At 44.6% G+C, this 21,296-nt stretch overlaps 1 protein-coding gene across 1 annotated transcript in view; it reads left to right on the top strand.

The window, feature by feature from the left end:
• Nucleotides 1-21,296, top strand: part of syt16 (synaptotagmin XVI) — a 37,334-nt gene that overhangs the window by 11,859 nt on the left and 4,179 nt on the right. The window contains exons 2-4 of the mRNA XM_040137738.1: nt 6,778-6,951; nt 13,752-13,985; nt 16,760-16,998. Of these exons, the coding sequence (XP_039993672.1) occupies nt 6,778-6,951; nt 13,752-13,985; nt 16,760-16,998 (647 nt within the window). The remainder of the gene's footprint in view (nt 1-6,777; nt 6,952-13,751; nt 13,986-16,759; nt 16,999-21,296) is intronic.

The raw sequence follows: 21,296 nt of genomic DNA, 5'->3' as shown, positions 1-21,296 counted from the left end.
GAACGGCAGAGCTGCAACTAAAGACTATTCCCATTATCCATTAATCTTTTGATCGTTTTCTCAATTAATTGATTAGTGCGGTTTTTAAAATATCAGAAAATCGAAAGCCAAGATGACGCCTTCAAGTGACTTGGTTTGTTCGGACAACGGTCCAAAACAAAAAGTTTACAGTCGTGTTTGACAAACAGAAGCGTCAGATTTTAGAAGCTTGAACCCGAGATTTTTGGCCTTTTTTTTTCCATTAAAAATTACACAAAACAATTAATCGATTATCAAAAAATTGCTCTCGCTTTCCTGTACTACTGCACTTTTCATATCTTGGCTGTAATTAGTTGTCATCCAAAAGCTGGCAGGTCGTATCAGTGACGACACCTGTAAGCTGAGGCAGATAGTGACAGAAGAAGCCGAAGGCGGGAAGAAGTTGGTGTCTTGGTTGTCTGGCCCTTTCTTAACAGGCGTACGTCACTGTTTTGGAAAAGCTTTTTGTTTTTCACACCCACCGTACACGAGAACAGCCTCTTCAGATTTTTCCCGTGGGAGTGAAAAACGCCTGGTTCAGTGAGGACAGGAGGCCGAAACACAGAGAGAGAGAGAGGGAGAGAGGGAGAAAAAACCCAAGTTTCAGATATAGCCAGCTCACGGTCTCACTCACATCCAGAGGAACAATCCTCCTGGATCCACCAGGCCTCCGAGTTCAGTTCGCTAAGGGCTGTGTTACAGCTTCAGCTGCGTTAGAGTAGTATTCTGTCAGGAAGAGGGCCAGGACACACATATACAGAGTCCTTAAAGTAATTACCACGGTAATGAGTGACCTTACGACGAACTGAGAGAGACAGCAGGCGCTCCTATTATTCATCGCTCAAAAAGAAGAAAGACCAAACTACAAAGCGGCGCGTTCGTCCTCTTCGGGATCTCTCTTATCTCTCGTTAATGAGCGGTAACAACGTGGCCTTCGCCTCCGCCGCCGCTGTGTCGTCTTCCTCTCCCTTTTTTTTTTTTTTTTTTTTTCATCCTAATCTAACGCTCACATCAAAGTGCTCTCTCTCTCTCCTCTGTCCTCTGGAGCTCCTCACTTCAAAGCCGGGTTGGAAAAGTCAGCAGCTGCATAGTAATCAGGGGATAAGGATTTAATATTCACACACACACACACACCAGCTTTCACAACCGTGTCTGTCACAGATTAGCGGTTGTGAAATTTTTATTGCCGCCGGTTCAATCTCTCCGCCTCATTAGCCTGATCCGATGCCTCTCATTGACTTCTAGGTCACCACCACCTCCCTAATCCTTGTTTGTACATGAATTCATTATATTTTACATTGGGTACATTTGCAGAGAGTTTCATCAATACTCTCCTTTTGTCCTATTTTTTATCCCCAACCGACTCCCTGCTGGTGCAATAAAGGAATTCATCTTCCGCCGAGATTATTTTGGATTTAATCTATTCTGATGGGAATATTATCACATTATAAAATTACAGCTAAAAACCTGAGCTTTCCGTGAATTTTATTATTCTGTGTTTCATTTTTTTGTGGAATTTCCTGAGAAATTCCAAACAAACTTTGTCGTTCCCATTAGTCAATGGACCGAGACTTGAATCGCGTTCAGTACCACCGTCACCATCATCATCACCATCATCATCATCATCATCATCTATCGTCCAGCACTCACAGCAAATACACAGCTTCCATGTTGTATGATGCTCCAAAGCTCCACCTGAAATACTGTAAACAGCCGTATTTTGTTAAAATGTTGAGCATATGGATGGACAGAGGAGAACTTGATTATTTTTTATATATATATATATAATATAAAATAATCCAGTTTGAGTTTTTTTTGTCTCATCAAAATTATATAGACTAGGGGTGTGATGGACTCAAGACCTCAGTATTTCTAAAATCAAACATGCAGCTTGAAGATGCCAATTGAACTTGTCATGGACATTTTTCACTATTTTTTTCTTTTTTTTAATTTTTTTTTTTTTTTTACATTTTATAGACTAAAAAATTAATTGATAAACAGATGAATTGATAGATTAAAATAATCATTAGCTGCATCCCTAACAAAGGTTTAGTATGAGGTTGGTGGGTGTATAGTGATGCATATGTGTTAGACAGGGATCTCTGCATTTTGAATAAAGCGTGTCTGCGTTTGAGCGTGTGTGTATGTGCGTGTGTGTGCGTGTGTGCGTGTGTGTGTGTGTGTGTGTGTGTGTGTGTGTGTGTGTGTGTGTGTGTGAGAGAGTGTGCGTGCGTGCGTGTGTGTGTGTGTGTGTGTGTGCAGCAGGTGTGAGCCCAGACTTTGACCCAGGGTTTCTTCCTGTCCATCTGGATGCAGACAGTAGGAGGCTCTGAGTCTCCAACACTGAGCTCAGTGTCTGACTGTCCGAGCAGCTGAGAGGGAAACTCCACTTTACCGCTGCACCCAAACACACCGTCCAAACATTTGCCGTGGCGTTGCGCTCGTTTTCATCAGGGGATTTATTTTTGTAAATCAATTTGAGTCGCATTCACGCCCGCTACTAACGTTAATTCACCCATGTCTCAGCTCTGAACTGCATAATAGCATCAGATACAGTTTAGGTGTCGAAAGCATGCTAGTATTCATTTTTCAAACTCCGATGGCCTTAATGTCAGCGCACCGCTGAAGGTGACCGAAACGTGGCCATGGTAGTTCTTGGAGGTACCTTGGCATTAACACAGGTGCCGCTCAGGTGGAAATATTGACCTGCCTGTGTCGTCACTTGAAAGGTCATTGGACCACGGGCCACTGCACCAGATTTCACGCCAATCGATCCGATAGCTCTCAGGATATTTCACTCCGGACCAAAGTGTTGGACGGTGTCGCCGTCCCTCGGGTCACGCTGGTAATTTGGCTAGAAAGCGTTAAAACGAACATCAACACGAACGCAGGTAATCCGCATCTTCCAGGTCTGTTTTTGCGAGTTACAGCGGGAGGATCTTCTCCGTCACCGTCGCCATAAACTCGTAGGTGAGGAAAGAGCGGTTGGCGTTGATGTTTTTTTTAAAGCCGAACTTGTTGTAACCAGTGCAGGAGCGTCCCCATGCTGCATCTGCCCTGTGTTAACACTTCCAGACATCGCTCTCCGCGGGAGTGAACAGCAGCTGAACAGACAGAAAGTAGGTTGTCTGCCCACAGAATCACAGTCTGTAGGGAAACTGCTAACGGTGTCTTCTGTGTGATTTCAGAAGGAACAGTTCCTCCCATCACAATGTGGCCGTAGGTTGGTTTGGAGTTTTCAGACAGCGCCTTGTGTTCTGCAGTTTTCCCATATTCGCATTACTTTTCTTATTGAGGTTCACACTGCGTCAAACCACCATGTGACTCGAAACTGGTTTGTTTTCTGTCTGTATTTTATCTTCTTACTGAAAAGAATCAGAACCGTCTCATTATTTATGGCACATTACTGTTTGAGGCAGCCTGAATTTGCTGAAAAATAATTTTTTTTTTTTTTTTTTGCTCTCAAAATATTTGGTTTATTTTTATACTCTAATGCAAGAATAATCAGAAACAGGATTAGGAGGAAACAGGAGGGGACAAATTAGGTGAACTGAAGTGAACCGTAAATGGACTGTAAGTAGAATCAGAATCAGTAAACTCTACAAATAACCTTTCTGGCCTTGAGAGCGAAGCGCACTGAAAAAAATCAAGCAGATGAAGAAAGGAAAACATGTGCACGGCATTTAGAAAAAAATGCTGCAAAGGGATAAAACGCAACCGAATGCCGAAACGCTGCAAGTCACAAAACAGTTTAATTAGCTTGATGGACATGAAGTAATGATGCAAGTTCTTGTTTTAGTGTTGACTTTTGACTTTTAGTTCTGATGGCGGGGTTCAGATATTAGCTACCATGTGTGAATCGCAATCAACTGGCAATCAACAAAGGCCTAACTCTAGGTTAACGGCAAATATCTGCGGTAATATCGGAATCGGCCACCAGACACTTAAAGCTGAAAAAAAACCTTTCCCAACACCACTGACTTCAGCAACTTCGCGAGCCATAAACCGTGACCGCGTCCCAGGTGTTCCTCACTTTTCAACGTCCCCTGGAAACTCCTGTTGTTTTGTAACATTTGCAGCAGTTCAGTATTGGGTCGTGTTTTGTGCGTGTTGTGTTTTCTTTCTGTACAGTTTTTTTTTTGTTTTTTTTTCTCTCTAAATGCTGTTGATGAAGTTGTTTTCTGTTCTTCTCTCCATTCATCTGCTGTAGTCAGCTGATGTAGACGTAGCCTGTTGTAAAAAGTTGCTGCTGACGCTAAATCACCTCCCGCGCTTTACAGTCAATGCATTTCAATGTGAAGGCATGTTTTCATTCCCGACCAGCTAAAGTTATCAGTTGTTAAATGGATTCATATTTTCTGCACTTTTTGTCACAAAACCTTTTTTAAAAATGTACAAACAATACTGTGCATTTTAATACGTTTAACAACGCTCCAGAGAGAAAGCAGCTCAGAAAACGAAGGCTAACATTAAGTCTTATTAACCTTTGTTAACCTTTAGCAAAGAAAACAAACAAACAAAAAAGGCCTTACCTGCTAAATGGAAGCATAGTTGAGAGCCGTTTATACGGTCTGAGAGTTGAGTGTGAAATTGTGTATTCTGAGTACGAGGTCGATTCATCTTAACTACGCAATTTCATACCTTCTAGAGCATTCAATTAAAATGTCTCACAGCTGTAACTAGGAATAATAAGGATTAAGATGTTACAGATGTTGCAGTGTGCGGTTAAGCAACGACGGCAGCTGCTGCTGTTGCTGATTATTTTACTGCCACGCACGCACACACACACACACACACACAGACACACACACAGACACACACGCGCACACACACTCGCTTGGTGAATGAGAGGATGTTTTTGATGCAGATTAATAAATTACATCCCCAATGTAATAAAAGACAGAGAGAGAGAGAGAGGGGGCGAATGAGTGACACCAGTGTGACGAAAGAAAAGGTTGTGTGTGAAATAAATAAAACCGAGTAGTATTACATCCTCACACACACACACACACACACCTACGCCGTGGAGTTCTTTCTTCGGCGTCGGCTCTCAGCAGGATGTGTACTCTCCATTTGCTCCCATTGATTCGCTTCTATGCGCTCTGAAACGTTACCGTGGAAACGGGAGACGGCGCCCCCCCTCCCCACTACGCACACCTATTCATCTGCACTGGAGGAGCCTCCGACGTCTCATTGAGAGCAGAGTCGTACGCCTTGTATCACTTTATAGCTCCTCATTTGTTTCGTCTCTACCCCAGTTTCTCTCTCCACCTGTGGTTCTGTCCACATTTTACTCATCTGCCTTTCTCTCTATTTTGGTCTGTTTTTTCTGCCTCTCTCCTCAAGTTGATGCCTCTTTTTTTTTTTTTTACCTCTTCTAACTGCTGCTTACAGTATCTGTCTCTACTCTGTCTTCCCATTCTTTCTCTTTGTAGTTTCTTTCTTTCTTTCTTTCTCTCTGTCTTTATCTCTCTTTCTTATAGTTCACTCATCTTTTCCATTACTTACTTATTCCTTTGCAATATTTGTGAAATCTTACAATTTTTGTCAAATCTCTGTGATTTTTCTGCAGAAATGTTGTAATGGAGGAATGCTTGCCTGTCCCCTCCTTACTTATCACCACGGTTATTCATATATTTTAAAAAATTCCGTTCAAAATCTCTTTCACGAGCAGTGAGTTTCATAAATAAGTGAAAACCGACGGCAAAAATAATTTTAGTTTCAGTTCGTCGGACCAGTAGAAGAGCAGCAGATCCGCACCACAATCTCCGACCCACGACCATTTGTCCATCTACCGTGACGAACAAACTCAATAACTGAGAAACGCAAAGAAAAAATGAGAAACAAATAAAAACAGAGGAGCAAAAATGAAACTGAGAAACACGAAGAAAAACTGAAAAAACCAAAGAAAAATTGTGATTCTCCAACCAAGACTAAGAAACACCAAAGACAGCCGATGTAGCCAAGCTGAAGCGTTGGTTTTAGATGCCGTTCTCACTTCTTTGGACTTCGCTTTGAAGCTCATGTTTTGGACTGATAGTCATTTTGGGTTTTTTGTTTTTGTTTTTTTGGCCTGGTTTGCGGTCCCACATTGCTGAGCATTCCTATCTAACCCCCCCCCAAGACTGGTGCGTCCCAGTCCTGGTGGAGGATGCTGAAGCGGCCACGGGGCATGTAGCTTTAGCCCCAGTCTTTTAGCATGACGTGACGTACGTCGCCATCGGGCGTAGTCCTTTTAAAACAACTCGGCCGCGCACCGCGTTCAGTCGGCGACATCAACGGCTCGGTGCTGTTGCCGCGGTTACCGGTAAAAACTGCACATGTGGAACGCTAGAATGGGACGCCTTGCGGGCTAAGGGGGCGGGGCTTTTTGAAGGGGTCAATTGAGGGCGCTGCCAATTCAGATTTCTCACATTGCTCGGAAAAATTCTCAGGATACAGGAAAAAGTGAGTCATATCTGGGCGAACGACACCTGACGATAGGACGAGAACGGTTCTGTTGGCAGTTGTCGCTCGACCAGCCGCGAGCTCTTGAGCAAGACGCCGAGCGAGACCGCAGCCGCGCGCTGACTCTGCTCTTGAGCAAGGCCCCGAGGGTAACTCACATACTAAAGTGTCACTCGTTCTGTCTGTGTGCATCACGTGTACCATGCGTGCGTACTGTGTGTGCGTGTCTGTGCGTGTATCCAGGCTGTCTGTTTGTGTGGTCTGATCAGTGTGTCATTGTGTGTCCCCTCTCCCTCTCCCTCCTCCTACCAGTCACCCCAGAGGCCATCGGCTTCCTGTCGGCAGTGGGCGTCTTCATCGTGGCGTTGGCCGTCCTCTTCCTCTTCATCAACAAGAAGCTGTGTTTCTCACGTGTCGGCGGACTGCCCTGCCTGGAGCAACGTGGCCGCCGGAGGAAAGGACGAGTGGGGGTCCGCCAGGGGCTCGGTGAGTGACCAACACGTAGAGACTGGCCTCACGAGAGAAGCAGCAGCATTTTTCATTTGTTAAAAAGCCCAAAATGATCTCACTGCTTCGACAGACTGGGACCTCTGGCGGCCGTGTGCCTTTAACCGTTGTCTGTCAGGGAGACAGTGGAAGCGGTGTTACGTTGTTATAGCACAGCAAAACCTTGTCGGTTGGAGCTCGCGGTGGACGGACGGTCAACCAAATGTGTGACTTTGACAGTGGAGTTCACTTGCTGTCTCGTTTCCTACGGCAGTTAGTGTTGGGGTCTTTTTCGGTCGCGTGAATAATTTTGCCATCCGTCCATTTTGACTGAAGGCAATGACAAACAACGCATGTAGACATTTAGTTTGAAAGACTTGTTGGCTAGATGCAGTTACAAGTCCCTTAAGCTGCACAGTTGGTTTTTTGTTTTGTTTTGTTTTTTTAAAGGAAGAGATTGGCTGTAAACTGATTTTCATAACCAATGAACAGCATTTGATCCTTTCAAAATACAACGTCGCACCGGCGGGACGCTGTGGACTGGGTAGCGTTTCTTTGGGTTGGTTCTTTACCAGAATCAGTCTTCACGCAACCTTGACAGATTCCACATTGTTTAAAAGCTCCAAGTCTCCTGTTTCTGTCTGTGCAAAGCATTTTAGGATCCTCACGTCACTGCAACAGCTGTTGACACAGAAACTGGTTCAGACTTGTGGCTCCACACTTTTGTGTTTTCCACACAAAAGATCCTACAACGGGGCTTAGATTCCCTTTTTTATGCCAGAAAATAATAGGCGGGTCAGAAAAACGAATATTCCTCCCCTGTTTGAAACAAACTTACTCTGAACTGGGTCTGATAATGAACCTAAGTTCCTCTGTAACTCTGGTTCAGTAGCTCCTCTGCTCAGTCTGACTTTTTGGTTGTAAAATTTTAAAGACTCTTCTTTCGAAGGAGACCGGGGTTATGACTGCGATCAAAATGGCTGACGAACAGAAACACTTTTATTTTGGGTAGATTATTTTCGGGCCCGTGCACAAAGACGAGGGTGTCCGGTGACAGGTTATTCATCCGTCGATTTTACCGGATTATTCTGTAAACTCAGGTTTTGGTTTTGGTCTCTTTAGAAACACGATGGTACCGACCTCGCCAACTTCGCTCTGATGACATCCAGTGGCCGTTCTGGAGCTTTTGGTCATATCACATGATCTTCATCAAAAGATGGAATCTGCCCAGTTGTCATTGAGTAGTAGATGTTAAAATTTCTTTCTTCTTTTTTTTTTTCAGCACCTTAACCTCTCATCCATGTTGGCTTAAAAGCAGAGCTTCAGAGTTCACTCAGTAGTTGACAAAACATACTCACCTCGAGGCTCATTTTGTAGCTGCTCTGGAGCTTTCGCTCATATCACATGCTCTTCATCGGCAGGTGGAGCTGACTCAGTTCCGGGAGCTTCTCGGGCCCCGTTCACACCTGGCATTGAAATGCGTCTTCACATGCGTTCTCGGGCGACCGCTCGTGACCGGACCTCACCTCCCCGCTCTTATATGCACATGGACACGTACATCAATTCCGTTTCCAAAGACCAAATGCGTTTGTTTTGTTTTGTTTTCAACAAGAGGGAGGCAACAATGCACTTCCCGTGTCCAGTCCTCTGGAAGTTAAAAGAAGAAGAAACTACACATATGAGATATACCAATGACTAGTGTTGCTTTCCAGTCGCGGTTAATCTACTACACAACCTGAAAAAGAGTGTGTGTCCCCAGTATGCATTCTGACTCCCAATTAAACTCTTCAGGAACGGAGGGAGAGCGTGGGCGAGTTTGTATTTGTGCGGTAGGTTTCTGTGGGCGACTTTGTATGCGAGAGAGAGAAGGAGTTGAGTGAGTCAGCCGCACTCTGCAACAAAGCTCCGCAGCAGCTCACATTGAAAATATTGACTGTGAAACCTTGAAGATAAATTCGGCAAAATGAAAAAAAAAGTACATTCAGAGAGAAACGGAGAGAAAAGGACACTCGGTTTGTCGCTCTTGTCATCATCCAGTAAAGCTCTTTCTTTCCTCCCACTTGTCAAACAATGCAAACACCCAAAGCAAAGGCTTCTAAAGGTTGACTAAACGCACAGTTAAAGGGCCATACCAGTGTTTTCTCCTGTTTCCTAGGCTGAATTACCAACTGGGCAAGGCGGTGTGTATGGTTTACGGTGATTCGATCAATTGCAGTTTTGTGTAACCACGCACGGTAAAGTTACATTGATTTTATTTCAGCTGAAATCAATACTGACAAGCGCCCTTACCCAAATCCTGTGTCAACCGGACCCTGTGTTAAAAAACCAGTTTTAATCTTTTTAAATTTATTCTTACGGGGCCCGTGGTCACCTAATCGTTTCCTGGGAAGCTACCGGTTGCTCGCAGACCCCGTTTGCTAACATGCGATGTCGCCAGGGACGGTGCAGAGATGCGCCGGGCGGACGGATAAACCGTTCTCGTTGCTCGTCAAGAAATAGCGACTTTTCACTTAATGCCCAGACTCCGAACGGATAACACACGTGCAATACACCACAGTGTAAACGCCGGTCCAGCCGGTGAAGGGGGAAGTCCCGCAGCAAAATGGCACAAGCCTGACGCACAGCTCTGTTTGAATAAGAGTCTGAACCCACGAGGATTAATGTGCAACAAAATACGTACAACACAAACGTCAAAAGGCCCAAAATGTCTCAAAATGTCAAGCTTTTCCCCTTAAGAACACACACACACACACACACACAAACACACAGTTACAACCTCTACGCAGTCAGGTTTCACACCTGATCGCAAACCACAACAACACAGCACTGTCACACTTTGGTTTTATGATACCAGGAATAGAGTCTGGTTTATGAAGAGGCTTTAGCCAGAATGAAGCCTCACGGACCGAAACGAGAGTGATGTCGATCGTCTCACAAACGAGCGGATTTCCCATGATGCACTACGAACTAAACGTTTTGACTGGAGCATCACTCTAATGGTGAGGCTTTGGGACTAACGCTAAGGAAGTAACCTGTCACTGTTGGAGCGAGAGCTTCGTCCATGTGGGCTGAAGAGGGTGAATCCCGCACCCTGATGTAATTCTGGCTGAGCGCCTGTGAGTCACTGTCACTCAATGATCAAAGTTTAAACTTTTTTTTTTTACTTTTTTTTTTCTTTCTTTTCTTTATCATGTAGCCGAAATCAAGCCCGGATTGTACAGGTGTCAGCTGAGGTAAACAGGAAACTTGACAGCGTTTTGATGCTTTGTAATTTGACCAAAAAGAAAGAAAACAGAAAGAAAAGACCACATTTACAACAGCAGGTCGTCTGAATCCAGGCGGAGACTGTGAGTCAAACAGTGAGCAAACACTCAGCCGGTTTGTTGGTTCCTCACCTGCGGCAGGTGGAGTCTCTGGTATTTCCAGTCGCTTTCCTGAACAAACACCGCGTCCACATCCTGTTTGGAGTCTCTCCGTAACTTTCACAACTCAAAATCCTCTGGAGCTTCACAGGACGAGGTAGGGGCTCTCACTGTGTAACTTTTCGACCACCAATACAGTCAAACTGTATGTGAGACTGTCGCTGTAGCCGGGAAACTGCGGGCCTGGTTAAACCTGGTTCATTTGCACAGAGATCAGTGAAAAGCTCATATGTCCCCCTCAGTGAATTTGGGTTTGGTCAAACAAAGAGGTCAAAACATTCACATACACATTGGTGAGGTGAAAAACTTTCCTGTTTCAGGTTGAGGACTTCCTTATTTTTTTGGATCATCTGAAGAGTTTTATCAGGGCAGTTTATGAAATTGAGCGTTCAGAAATGTTTAAGGAGTAATTCATTCACCTGTTTACATTTAACAGAACATATCTGTTGTAGCGTTTTACTTTCACCAAAGCCCCGCTGCCTGGATATTAAATTTTCAGTGAGCCGCTGTACACCCGCTGTGCTTCTCAGCATAATATGCAGGGTTATGGACGAAGTTGTCTCGTTGAAAAGCAGCACAAACGCGCCCGAACGGCTCGTGTTGGTGTGTAGTTCGTGGTGTAAAACACTTTCCGCCCTGACCCGCTTGTCTGAAGTGAGTCTTTACATCGACCGAGGGTATCGACGAGCGCTCACTGCTCTTCCATTCATGGCTTTAGTGGCTAAATGACTCTTCCTCGCCGCAGCTCAATGTCTGGCTGCGTCTTGCTGGTGGATTCTTTTCAGGGACTCCATTGATTCAAAAGGCTACATTAGAGCAGCGTTCAGTGCAGCAACAGTTTTCCCCTCTCCGTTTATTTAAGCATCCGAAATACGATTCATCTAATCAATATGAATTGTCTGGAAGAGGAGACGAACAGATTTGGGGACAGAAGGCGCAAGTCGTGCTGGAGGTCGACAGGATTTTCTGCAGCCGAACAGAGACAGAAAGTGGGGCTGAGCTCTGTAGTCAGGAGAAGTTCCCGGCAGGAACATATTCACAGCAGAAGGAATCGTGTTGTGTTTTTTCACTCAAGCATGAGCAGGAGCGTCTATAGTGGTCGAATGGAACGGGAAGCGATGCACGCGCCAGCTTGTGAGTTCAACAGGTTTATACGCGAGAGCCGAGATGTAAAAAAACAAAAACCAAATCAGTGAGTTCAGCCTTTTTAGTGGAACATCTCTTTAGTTTTTGGGTCTTCCCTTTTGTTTTTGTTTTTTTCCCCACAACCAGAAGACCAGCGGTGGTCAGCGGTGTGCACACGGCTGGCCAGTTCGTTTGGTTCACCTCTCCGCGGTGTTTATTGTGGGGAGGGGTTGGTGTACGCAGGCCGACCAGAACGTGTGCTGGCTGTAGTCTGCGTTGTTTCCGGAGCGCAGCTTTCGACAGAGGGCGGTCAGCGGGTCATTTTCGGCGCCGCTTTTCTTGGTGCGTCACGGCGTTCCTACATCACTACATGATGCTCCGAAAGGGGCTGCTCCAGCGGAGGTGGTTAAATGTTTACCTACATTTTACTGAGGGCACATTTAACTCAATGTGCAGGAGATTTTTCAGCACCTCTTTGCATACATTTGCGTATTAATGAGGTAAAGCTGAAACTTCTTGACACTTGAGACTTCTGTTAACATTCTTGACAAACTAGTAGAAATGGGAGCATATACCCCTCCTTATTTGTGTGTGTGTGTGTGTGTGTGTGTCTGTGTGAAGGTGCGCATTGCATTTGCATATAACCACTGAGCCACATTACTTCGCTCTGAGAGCTTCCACCTGTGAATAGCTTTAGACGACAGAAGTTAACAGACCAATCAGCCGTCGCTCGCCCACTCAGAGTGCTGCTTCCTGCTCTGCAGGTAACCATGGCGATCGCTCAGGTACAGACTGTGACCCGCGCGCCTCACCGCCCCACCGCCGCGTCACCCATTCAGCCGTTGCCATCCAATTATGGTCAAATTATGATGTGAGTGGATTGACCCCCCCCAACCCCGTCGCCGCTAACGGGTTTGGTGTTTTTCATCAGAAGCAGACAGGCCGTGGGAGAGAGAGCGTGGACGGCTCTATATGTGCTCGCCCCTCACTTATTCTATGAGCATTTACATCTCATGAAGGAGCGATAAATTTACTCCCCCGCAGCACAGAGTGGCTTCGATGTACTCTGCCTGTGAGCTGGTGGATATTGTTGTTGATCAATCACGATTCCTCAGTCAGCTGCAGAGAGAAAAAAGGAAATACTCTCGGTGCCACTTTTTTGATAACACAGGGGTTTATAAGATGTAACTACTGGTTTAACTAATAATTGATGAATCATTCACTAATGCTTTATAGATCAGTTATAGTCCAGATTGTGGAAAATCCTCCTCCAGCACAACCACACTGTGCTCTACTGTCTTTATTTCCTTGTTTTTGACTGATGTGCAATTCCAGCATCTTTTTAGCAGAATATTACCTGTAATTAAAAATAGATTTTTTTTTTTTTAAATTTATTTTTTTATTTTATACCCAATAAACACAGTTGGGAAGGGGGTACTTTTTTTTCCAGCCCTGAGTATTGCCTGGCTGCATACACCACAACATCCTCCATCAATGCCATTGACTTTTATTTTTCTACTTGATACGTATGATACTTCTGTTCCACTGTTTCCTCAAAGGTTGACTTTTTATTCGTGGTCTAAGCTCTTAAATTAGTATTCACCTGGAAAAGCCCATTGCAGTCACCAGCTAAGGTCTAAGAAAGGAGATATATTTTTAAAATATGATTGGAAAGGTATGAACATGATGCACCATCCCGGAAGACTTGCAAATCAAAACATGAATGAATTTCTCTGCGCCGGGGGAAGGCGGTCGTTCTGACACAACCAGTGAGCTTTCTTAAATTCTAGCCATGATCTATGTTGACACCTGAGCCTTTTGCCTCTGAACCAGGCAACTTAGATCTCCACTTGAGATTCAGTCTGTTAGATTCAGCCCCAATAACTGCAGAAAAATACAGTTGTGTGTCGTCTGCGCAGCTGTGATATTTCACTTATTTCACTCGTGTTTCTCCACCATTTTTTTGTGTTTTTCCTTCAGTTTTCTTTAATTTGTCACCCATCCAACGGTACGTCCAGGATCAAGCAATGGGCAAATGGTTTTTATCTATAATTGAGTCCAAAAGTCCTAGAGTCACACAGAAGAGCAGCTGGACCAATCATCAAGTCCTGTTTAAAACTCACTCAAGTGTTTTGTCATGCTTTCCCTCCTTCTGGATTTCCTCTCCTCTCTTTTCTTTTACGCCTGATCTCCTAACCCCCAGCTTTTCCTGTTTGCCAACCCCTCTGTCTCCCTGTGTTCATCTCCCTCCAGTGAACAGCTACGGTGACGACGAAGACGACGATGGCGTCAGCTCCTCCGACAGTGAAGACGAGGTCCTGAAACAGTTCGAGATCTCTGTGTCGCGTTCGCAGAGTTTTTGCGCCGCAGCAGCGAACGGGGGTGAACAGCGGCCCCAGCAGACCCAGCTAGCGTTGGGTCGACGCCACAAATTCACCCGCCTGTCGGACCAGGAGGAGGGCAGCACAGAGCCGTCAGACTGTGAAGGTGTGGTGTTGTACCAAAATTTGATATATATATTTATCAGCTGTCAAAGATCTGGCCATGTCACTTATACCATGGTGACTATCCCTTTACTTGCTGTATGAGTCTATTGTAGGCAACGCTGTAACTCAATGGGCAGGACTGCTTTATGGCAACATTTGGATTTATATTATGATTTTTGGGTAACGCTTTATTTTTACGGGTCCCGTATTTTCCAGCTAACTTCCTGTGAACTTTCCTCAGATAAATAAAATTGAGAAAAATCAAAATTGACTGGTATTCAGCCGAACGTCCCTAGGATATTTCCAAGACAGGCCTACGTAGTTTGGTATCAACTACAAGGGAGATCGAGAGAGTGCTCGTTGCTATAGTTATAAAGCACCTGCTCGTTATATTTGAGTTTTAAGAAAAAACTAAATTACGTAGGAGTAGTAGAAAAACAGACGTCTGTATCCATCGGAGTTTCTGAGAAAGACTAAAAAAAAAATTCCTGATTAGATAGAAAATGTGTCGCAGCGAGTCACTTTATTTTAAAGGTCTGGTCTGTGGAAACTTGTTGGAAATATGTTTTGTAACTAAAACAGGTGAGTCTGTTTTGCTGTAGATCATCGTCAGTTTGAAACACAAACTGAGGAATTTCCGCTGCAGCTGAAAACCACAGGTGAGCGAGCGTTATAATTAGCACAGAATTTCCTTGGCCTTTCTGAAAACATTCATGTAATTTACAGCAACACCAGCTAATTTTTAGGAAATGATGTTTTGCTCGAGTCCTTGTTTCACCTCAAAGCAAAGCTAGCGCGATTCATAGAGCAATAATGGGCACATTTATGGAAAATGCGCCGGGTTGAAATGAACCAGAATCACCCTTTAAAGAGCAAACCGGACCAACAGGAGCATCACACCCCCTTTCTGGCCCCCTGGTAAAACTCAGTTTTAAGCTAGTGTTTCAGGCTGGTTTGGTCCCTCAACTGCTTGGAAAAGTTGTCTGACTCTCTTTGTCTTGCTAAAATGTTCCTCTTTCTACTCGTGTCAGTCGCCAGAGCTTCGCAGGGAGCTTCCAACTGACCCGACCGAACTCATGTGTAGTTAGTAACTGAGTTTGACTTTATATGGGGGGGTCAGGTAGGGCCGCAGGCTCCGCCGGTTTACCGCTTTCAAACTGGACACTGTAAACTCCGTCGAACAGGAAAACCAGTGCGATCCAGCATGAATCCATCCCAGTGTCAATGATCCAAAAAAGCTCCAAATACCATTTTTACTGCAGATTAGAGACTGTAAAGAGCTCAAGGAGACTGGATGAGTGTGGACAGGCCGCAGCATTAATTAGGGCACGTTTGTACACAGAACAGGACGAGAAAGTAGCAAACAAACCGGACGATTTTTATTCTGCCTTGACGGTTAAATTGTTGTTTTTTTCAACATAGATAATGAGCAACTTGTTTGTTGTTGTTGTTGTAGATTTGTTTAGTAATTGATCAACTCAAAGCTGTAGCAGTATATTCGGTATATATTTCATCTTAGTCTGGGTATTTCTGTGGTTAGATATGAAACTCCCATTACCAAAGGTGTAAGTAATGTGGTTGCTGAAATTCTATTCCTAAAAATTGCGATTAATGATAATCCCAACATCCACCAGAACTTAATCTGGATTATCATCTGAGCCTGAATCCTGCAACGCTGTCACAAGCCAAAATCTCACACACATTTACATGTATAGTATAAACGTGGATAAAGAAGAAGAGTAGCACATCAGCACAAACGGGTCCGGAAGCCTCAGCGGCACCAAAACCAAGCTACTCGGGATGAAAGCACCGACAATTTGCGTTCACCATATCAATTTGAGAGGGGATGATGTGTCAGTGTTGTGTTCCCAGCTTGCTTCTGTTGTCCCCAAGAGGCCAAAAAAAAATCCCAGTTCCTAGGGGGTTAAAGGTACTCCTCCTTTTTTTTTTTTTTTTAAATGAGCAGGTGGTTGTTGGTGGGTGGTGACATTCTCTGCTCCGGGTCACTCCGTCTCGACCGGTATTTATTTATCGTCTTTTACCGATATGTGACCGTTGCCGTAACACCCACACACACACACACACACACACACACACACACACAGAGGCTGGTGACTCACCTCAGCTTGTTGCTACGGTGAACACTCTCTGCAGCCACTGATGTAACAGTCAGACCCACCTTAATGACAGGGAATTGGAGATAATTGCTATTGATTGGTCTGAGGTACGGCCTGTTCTCCGAGTCCTTCTGTCTCAGAGAAAAGGCCACGGTTTGACAGATTACACAATACCTCCTCTGTTAACACACGGCCGTGCCAAACGAGGTTTGGGAAGCTTGTTTCAGGTCTCTGAGACTAAATTAGATGGGATCTCGGAGGAGACAATCATATCCAACCAGGTCATTTTTTTGTCTTTCTTTGTTTCCACCATCCACAACAACTGTCTCTGTAAGTGACCGGATTGGTTTTAAGCAAGCCAACGTCCACCAAGAAGGTAGGGCAGCTTGTATGTTGCCTGAAAGGCGTAATCCAGGGCAATAAAGGATCAATTGAGCATTTTAATATTTTAATCAACTCAGAGCTTCTCCCATCTGGATTTTGGTGGTTGGACGGTCAGAGGACACGGTTTAGTGGGCTTTTATTAATCAAACTGAAAATGTGAAAGTGGAGATTACTTCCCTGCTCACAGACACACTGTCCTTACAGCCACCGATTTAAGACCAACCAGCAGAGGGCCCAATGCTGACTTTCCTACCCTGTTGCCCTCCCCCTGCAGAAATGGAGGCCCAGAGCCGGCAGGGTTTCCGGGACCCGCTCTCGGCGGCGTTAGAAGAAAGCGAGAGGGCGTCTGCTCGCTCTCTGGAGAAACCCACCGGGGTCGAGGCATCCGGCGCCAGGGACAGTCCCGCCCCGAGTATGAACCGGCAGGCCGCAGACGGCAGCGAGGACACGGAGAAGGCCACGTATCACGGCAAAATTGACGCCACAGACAGCTCCTCCACCGGGAACCCTGAGGTACTGCAGCCTGACATTTAGAATCATCTAATATCATTTATAATTTACAGTTTAACAGACTTTAAACTCTATAAAACTCACTCTCTCATATAAAATTGTCGTAAAGCATCACGTTTTATAAGTCGGACGCATGTTTTGTGTGTAAAACAAAATAAAGGGATTGAGCAACAAAACGAAACACTACATCACACGCAAGTGCAGTTGCTTGTTCTGTTTTTTCGGAGAAAATATACCGTCCAGTTCGCTTAATGCTGTCGCGGACCCGCCCCATTTTAGATAAATGGTTGTGATTGGCCCGGCCTGTGTCAAGATGGATGGAAATGTATATGAATGTGGGGGGGTCTGGTTTCCAGGCTCACCCTAAACTGTAGCTGTCAAACAAATGTAATGGAGTAAAAAAAGTTCCCTCTGAAATGTGATGGAGTAGAAGTAAAACGTAGCATAAATGAGAAATGCTCAGGTAAAGGACAAGTACATCAAAAATTGTACTTTAGTACAGTACTTGAGTAAATGTACTTAGTTACCTTCCAGCACTGGTCATATTGTTAAATTCTGATTTGAAGGTGAAAATATCACCTTGCTCCAACGATGGCAAGCCCACTTCAAACCAGTGGGAAGGGCAAAAACAAAACAAAACAAAAAAGATAGAGGAATCTCTGATGGTGTGTTCAGGGTCGGCGCTTTCTGCGGGATGCCGTGCTCTTATATTGGTATAATCAGTAAGAAGCTGATTGAAAACACGTCCACACATCAGCCCAGACTTAGTCTTCACAAACCCAATGAGAAATCCTCACAAAACTTAAAACAAGTTTCAACATCATTTCGCACTTTCCGGTCGTAAAAATCGCCAAATATGAAATAAACAGATAAACCGAGGCAGGGATTGCTTAATGGGGTCAGTGAGCCGACCGCAGCCCTGCTGTTACCCATCATGCTTGGCAGAGGTATCATCACCATTCAGCTGCGAGCGGATTATCACTCTGCCATGTTATCCTCTCAGGTTCGTGTGGAGGAAACAAACCAAACACGGCTCGCCGAGGCGTCGAGATAAATAGTTGATATTTCCTTCGTTCTCCACCACGATGCTTTGGCCAGAAAACAGAAGCTCATGAATAATAATCACCCCGTGTGTGTGTGTGTGTGTGTGGGGGAGGTGTTTACTGCACAGATTGCTCCCAGTTTCAAAGTGTGATTTGGTGACTGAGAGGTTGTTAGACCCTATATACATTGCACACACAAAGAAACACATGCACACACACACGCGCACACACACACACACACACACAAGCACACACACACATTCCTAACATGCACCTTAAAACCAAGTCTTAACCTTCAAACAAGCCCTTTAATGTTGTGAGGACCGGCCAAATCTCCTCACTTTCCCAAAGTGTCCTCACAGCGTGAGGCCTATGACTCAGACTGGTCCTCATAAAGACAGAAATACAAGTACACACACACACACACACACACACACACACACACATTCACACACACACACACACATACCCACAGAGACACGCGGGGTGATACTGACATCTAGAAACGCTTCATTAATAACAGATGAGGTTGGATCGGTGGAGCTCCAGAGAAACTGGGAGATCCACGTTGTAGCAGCTTATCTGTACAGTTACATAACAGCAGTGCCGCCGCTAACGCTACGGCTAGTACCACCGCTGCTAATAATAATAATAACAATAATAATAATAATAATAATAATCCTCTGCTGTGATTTTACTGCAAGTACGGGCGTTTGTGAAAAGACTCACTGGTTGCTGATGTTAGTATTCTAACGCTGAGCGTGAACAGATGCTCCTGCCGGGGCATCAGACAGTCTCACACACCTGGCAGCAAATTTGTACCATCTGCTTTTCATTACCAGAAACCGTGGGCAGGTTTAAGGTCATTCAAGTCAGAAACGTAAGTTCCGCTGCCGCCTCAAACATCTGGGCTGCTCAACTGACGTTAAAAGGCTAGTTATAGGTCATTTTTAAAAAAAAACAACTTCAATAAACTTAAAATATTATGTGGAGTGTAAAGAGTCATTTCTTCAGGTGCAGCCATTTTGTACCGGAGTCGGTACAAGGACAACATGCGAGGCTGCCCCCGCTCACTGTGTACGGGGTTCGGGACTGAACTCAACTCTAACCTTTCTCGTGGGTCGCCGTCGTTTTCATTATTACGCAAAGAAACAACCAAGACTTGAAGCATTAAAGACACACAGCAAGTTTCCATCCTGTCTGTTTTCATCAAAACTGCAGAAAAAGAGAGTCACTGGTGGGTTTCAGTCCGTTAATACGTTAGTTTAGTTTCTTTACAAACTTGATTTGATGAGTTGAGCGAACTCTCGTCATTTCAATTAAAAAAAAACAACCTCAAGTTACAACATCTCAAGTTCGAAAGTGGTCTGAAAATTAAGACTAGTCATTCAAAGCTCAATTGACTAGAAATGAACAAAACGTATATAATATTTACACTATGTTAACGAGAAGAAAGTGAGGCAGAATATTGTTGTTTTGGCAGGGAGGGGCAAATGCAATTTTAAAAACACCAATTCAAAACGATCCTACCAGCCACCGACTTTAAATAGTAGAGCAAAGGTTAATATCAGCAGCAAATGATGATTTTTTTTTTTATGTCATGAATTGAGCCCGAATTTTGTTCATTTTTACACGTTACCACTAAAAACACGCTTTTCTTCCGCTGCCAGCAGGTGGGGCTTTGCCCTACTTGCCCCAGATCACCCGGCGTATCGACTGATACATTGAAATATTATTGATACGTTCGATGCATCCAGATATACTGACTGATCTGGTTTGTGTAAGTGTCCTGCGCCAAATGATGGCGGCGGTTCGAGCCCAGCCGGGGGTCGTACCCCTCAACTTCCTGTCATTTCGACCATCATCTGCGTGCACTGACTGAAATTGACCCTCAGCAACATCAAGATCGCGGGAACGAACAAACGCGGCTCCCCGAGAATGCCTGTGTACCTGGCATAGCTCGGCTGCCTTCTATCTAAATTACATCTAACGTACGATGCGGTGTAGTAATCTTCGAATGCGTAGCCCTTCTTCTGCTGCCTGCGGAGGAAGACGTAGCAGACGCTCGCGGCTCCTGCTCGTCCTGTTATCAGGTCAGCGTCCGTCTTTGTGTTCTTTCCCCGTCTCCGTGCGCGGACCTCCCGACCCGCGCGTTCAATAGGCTCCAGCAGCAGCTCCGTGATTATCTTATCTCCTCTCCGGTTGCCATGCCAACGCCGACACTCGGCCCTGCTCTGTCAACACTCGACACAATCGATGTTGTGTTTGCTGACTGAACGGGAGGCCGAGATTGGCTGCGGAGGGAGGAAGAGGAGGAGGAGGGGGTTTACTTCTGCTTTATGACCGGATTTCTGCTCAGTTTCTCTCTCTGAACATCTAAAAAAAACAAAAAAAACCAGTGTGTATGCATGCATGCATTCACCATGCTTTACAGATAGAAAACTAGAAAATCCCTTAAGATGAGAAGCTGACAGTCAGATCCACATTTAAACCTTTATACGTAGAAAACACAGAGGTTGTCTATTGATGCCTTTTGAACAAATTTTTAAAAGTAGGTCAAAAAGAAAAGGCGGAAAAAAGCCTGTAAACCCCTCGCCTGTTTTGTTTTTGTTTTTGTTTTTGTTTCGATTCGTTTCGTTATTTATCGGCAGGAGTGTGACCTGCAGAGGGGGCTTTGCAAAACCCACACCTCCTTAGGCCCGTTTATTTATTCAAAGAAATTAAATGCACAAATAAATAACGAATAAATCTTAAAAAGGAGGAGGAAAAGAAAGATGAAGAAAAAAAAACACCCAAATGATCAAGTGGAGTCTGTCCTTGTAGTTATGATTTATGGCGCACATTTAAGACCCACTTTGATAAATTACAAGGAGAAAAAGAAAATAATCATAATAAATAATAAAAAAGATGTAAACCATAAGAACTCAAATCTAATTTGTTGACTTAATAAGAGGTCTCACCTTACATTTCTCACTTTTGAAATGTTCCATTTAAAGTCTCGTCTCCGGGTTCAGATGAACTCCGTCCACCTTGACCTGATATTTAGTACATTTATCTGGGTGTACTCTGGGGGACTATGTCTGTCCTACGCGGCAGATATAGGACACCGAATCTAAAAGGGACTCAGGTTCTGAAGACCTCGTCCAAGGTCTGGTGCGTACTCTTCCAATGAGTTGCACCTTTTGAGTCATTTGCTGGATCCTTTAGTTTTCCTCTCAGTTTCTGGAGAAGAGAGTGAATCGGTTCACTGGGAGGAAT

The sequence above is a fragment of the Xiphias gladius genome, chromosome 10 (genome assembly GCF_016859285.1).
Source record: "Xiphias gladius isolate SHS-SW01 ecotype Sanya breed wild chromosome 10, ASM1685928v1, whole genome shotgun sequence".
Classification (NCBI taxonomy): domain Eukaryota; kingdom Metazoa; phylum Chordata; class Actinopteri; order Istiophoriformes; family Xiphiidae; genus Xiphias; species Xiphias gladius.
The sequence above is the reverse complement of the archived record's forward strand: the minus strand, read 5'-3'. Positions and strand labels throughout refer to the sequence as shown.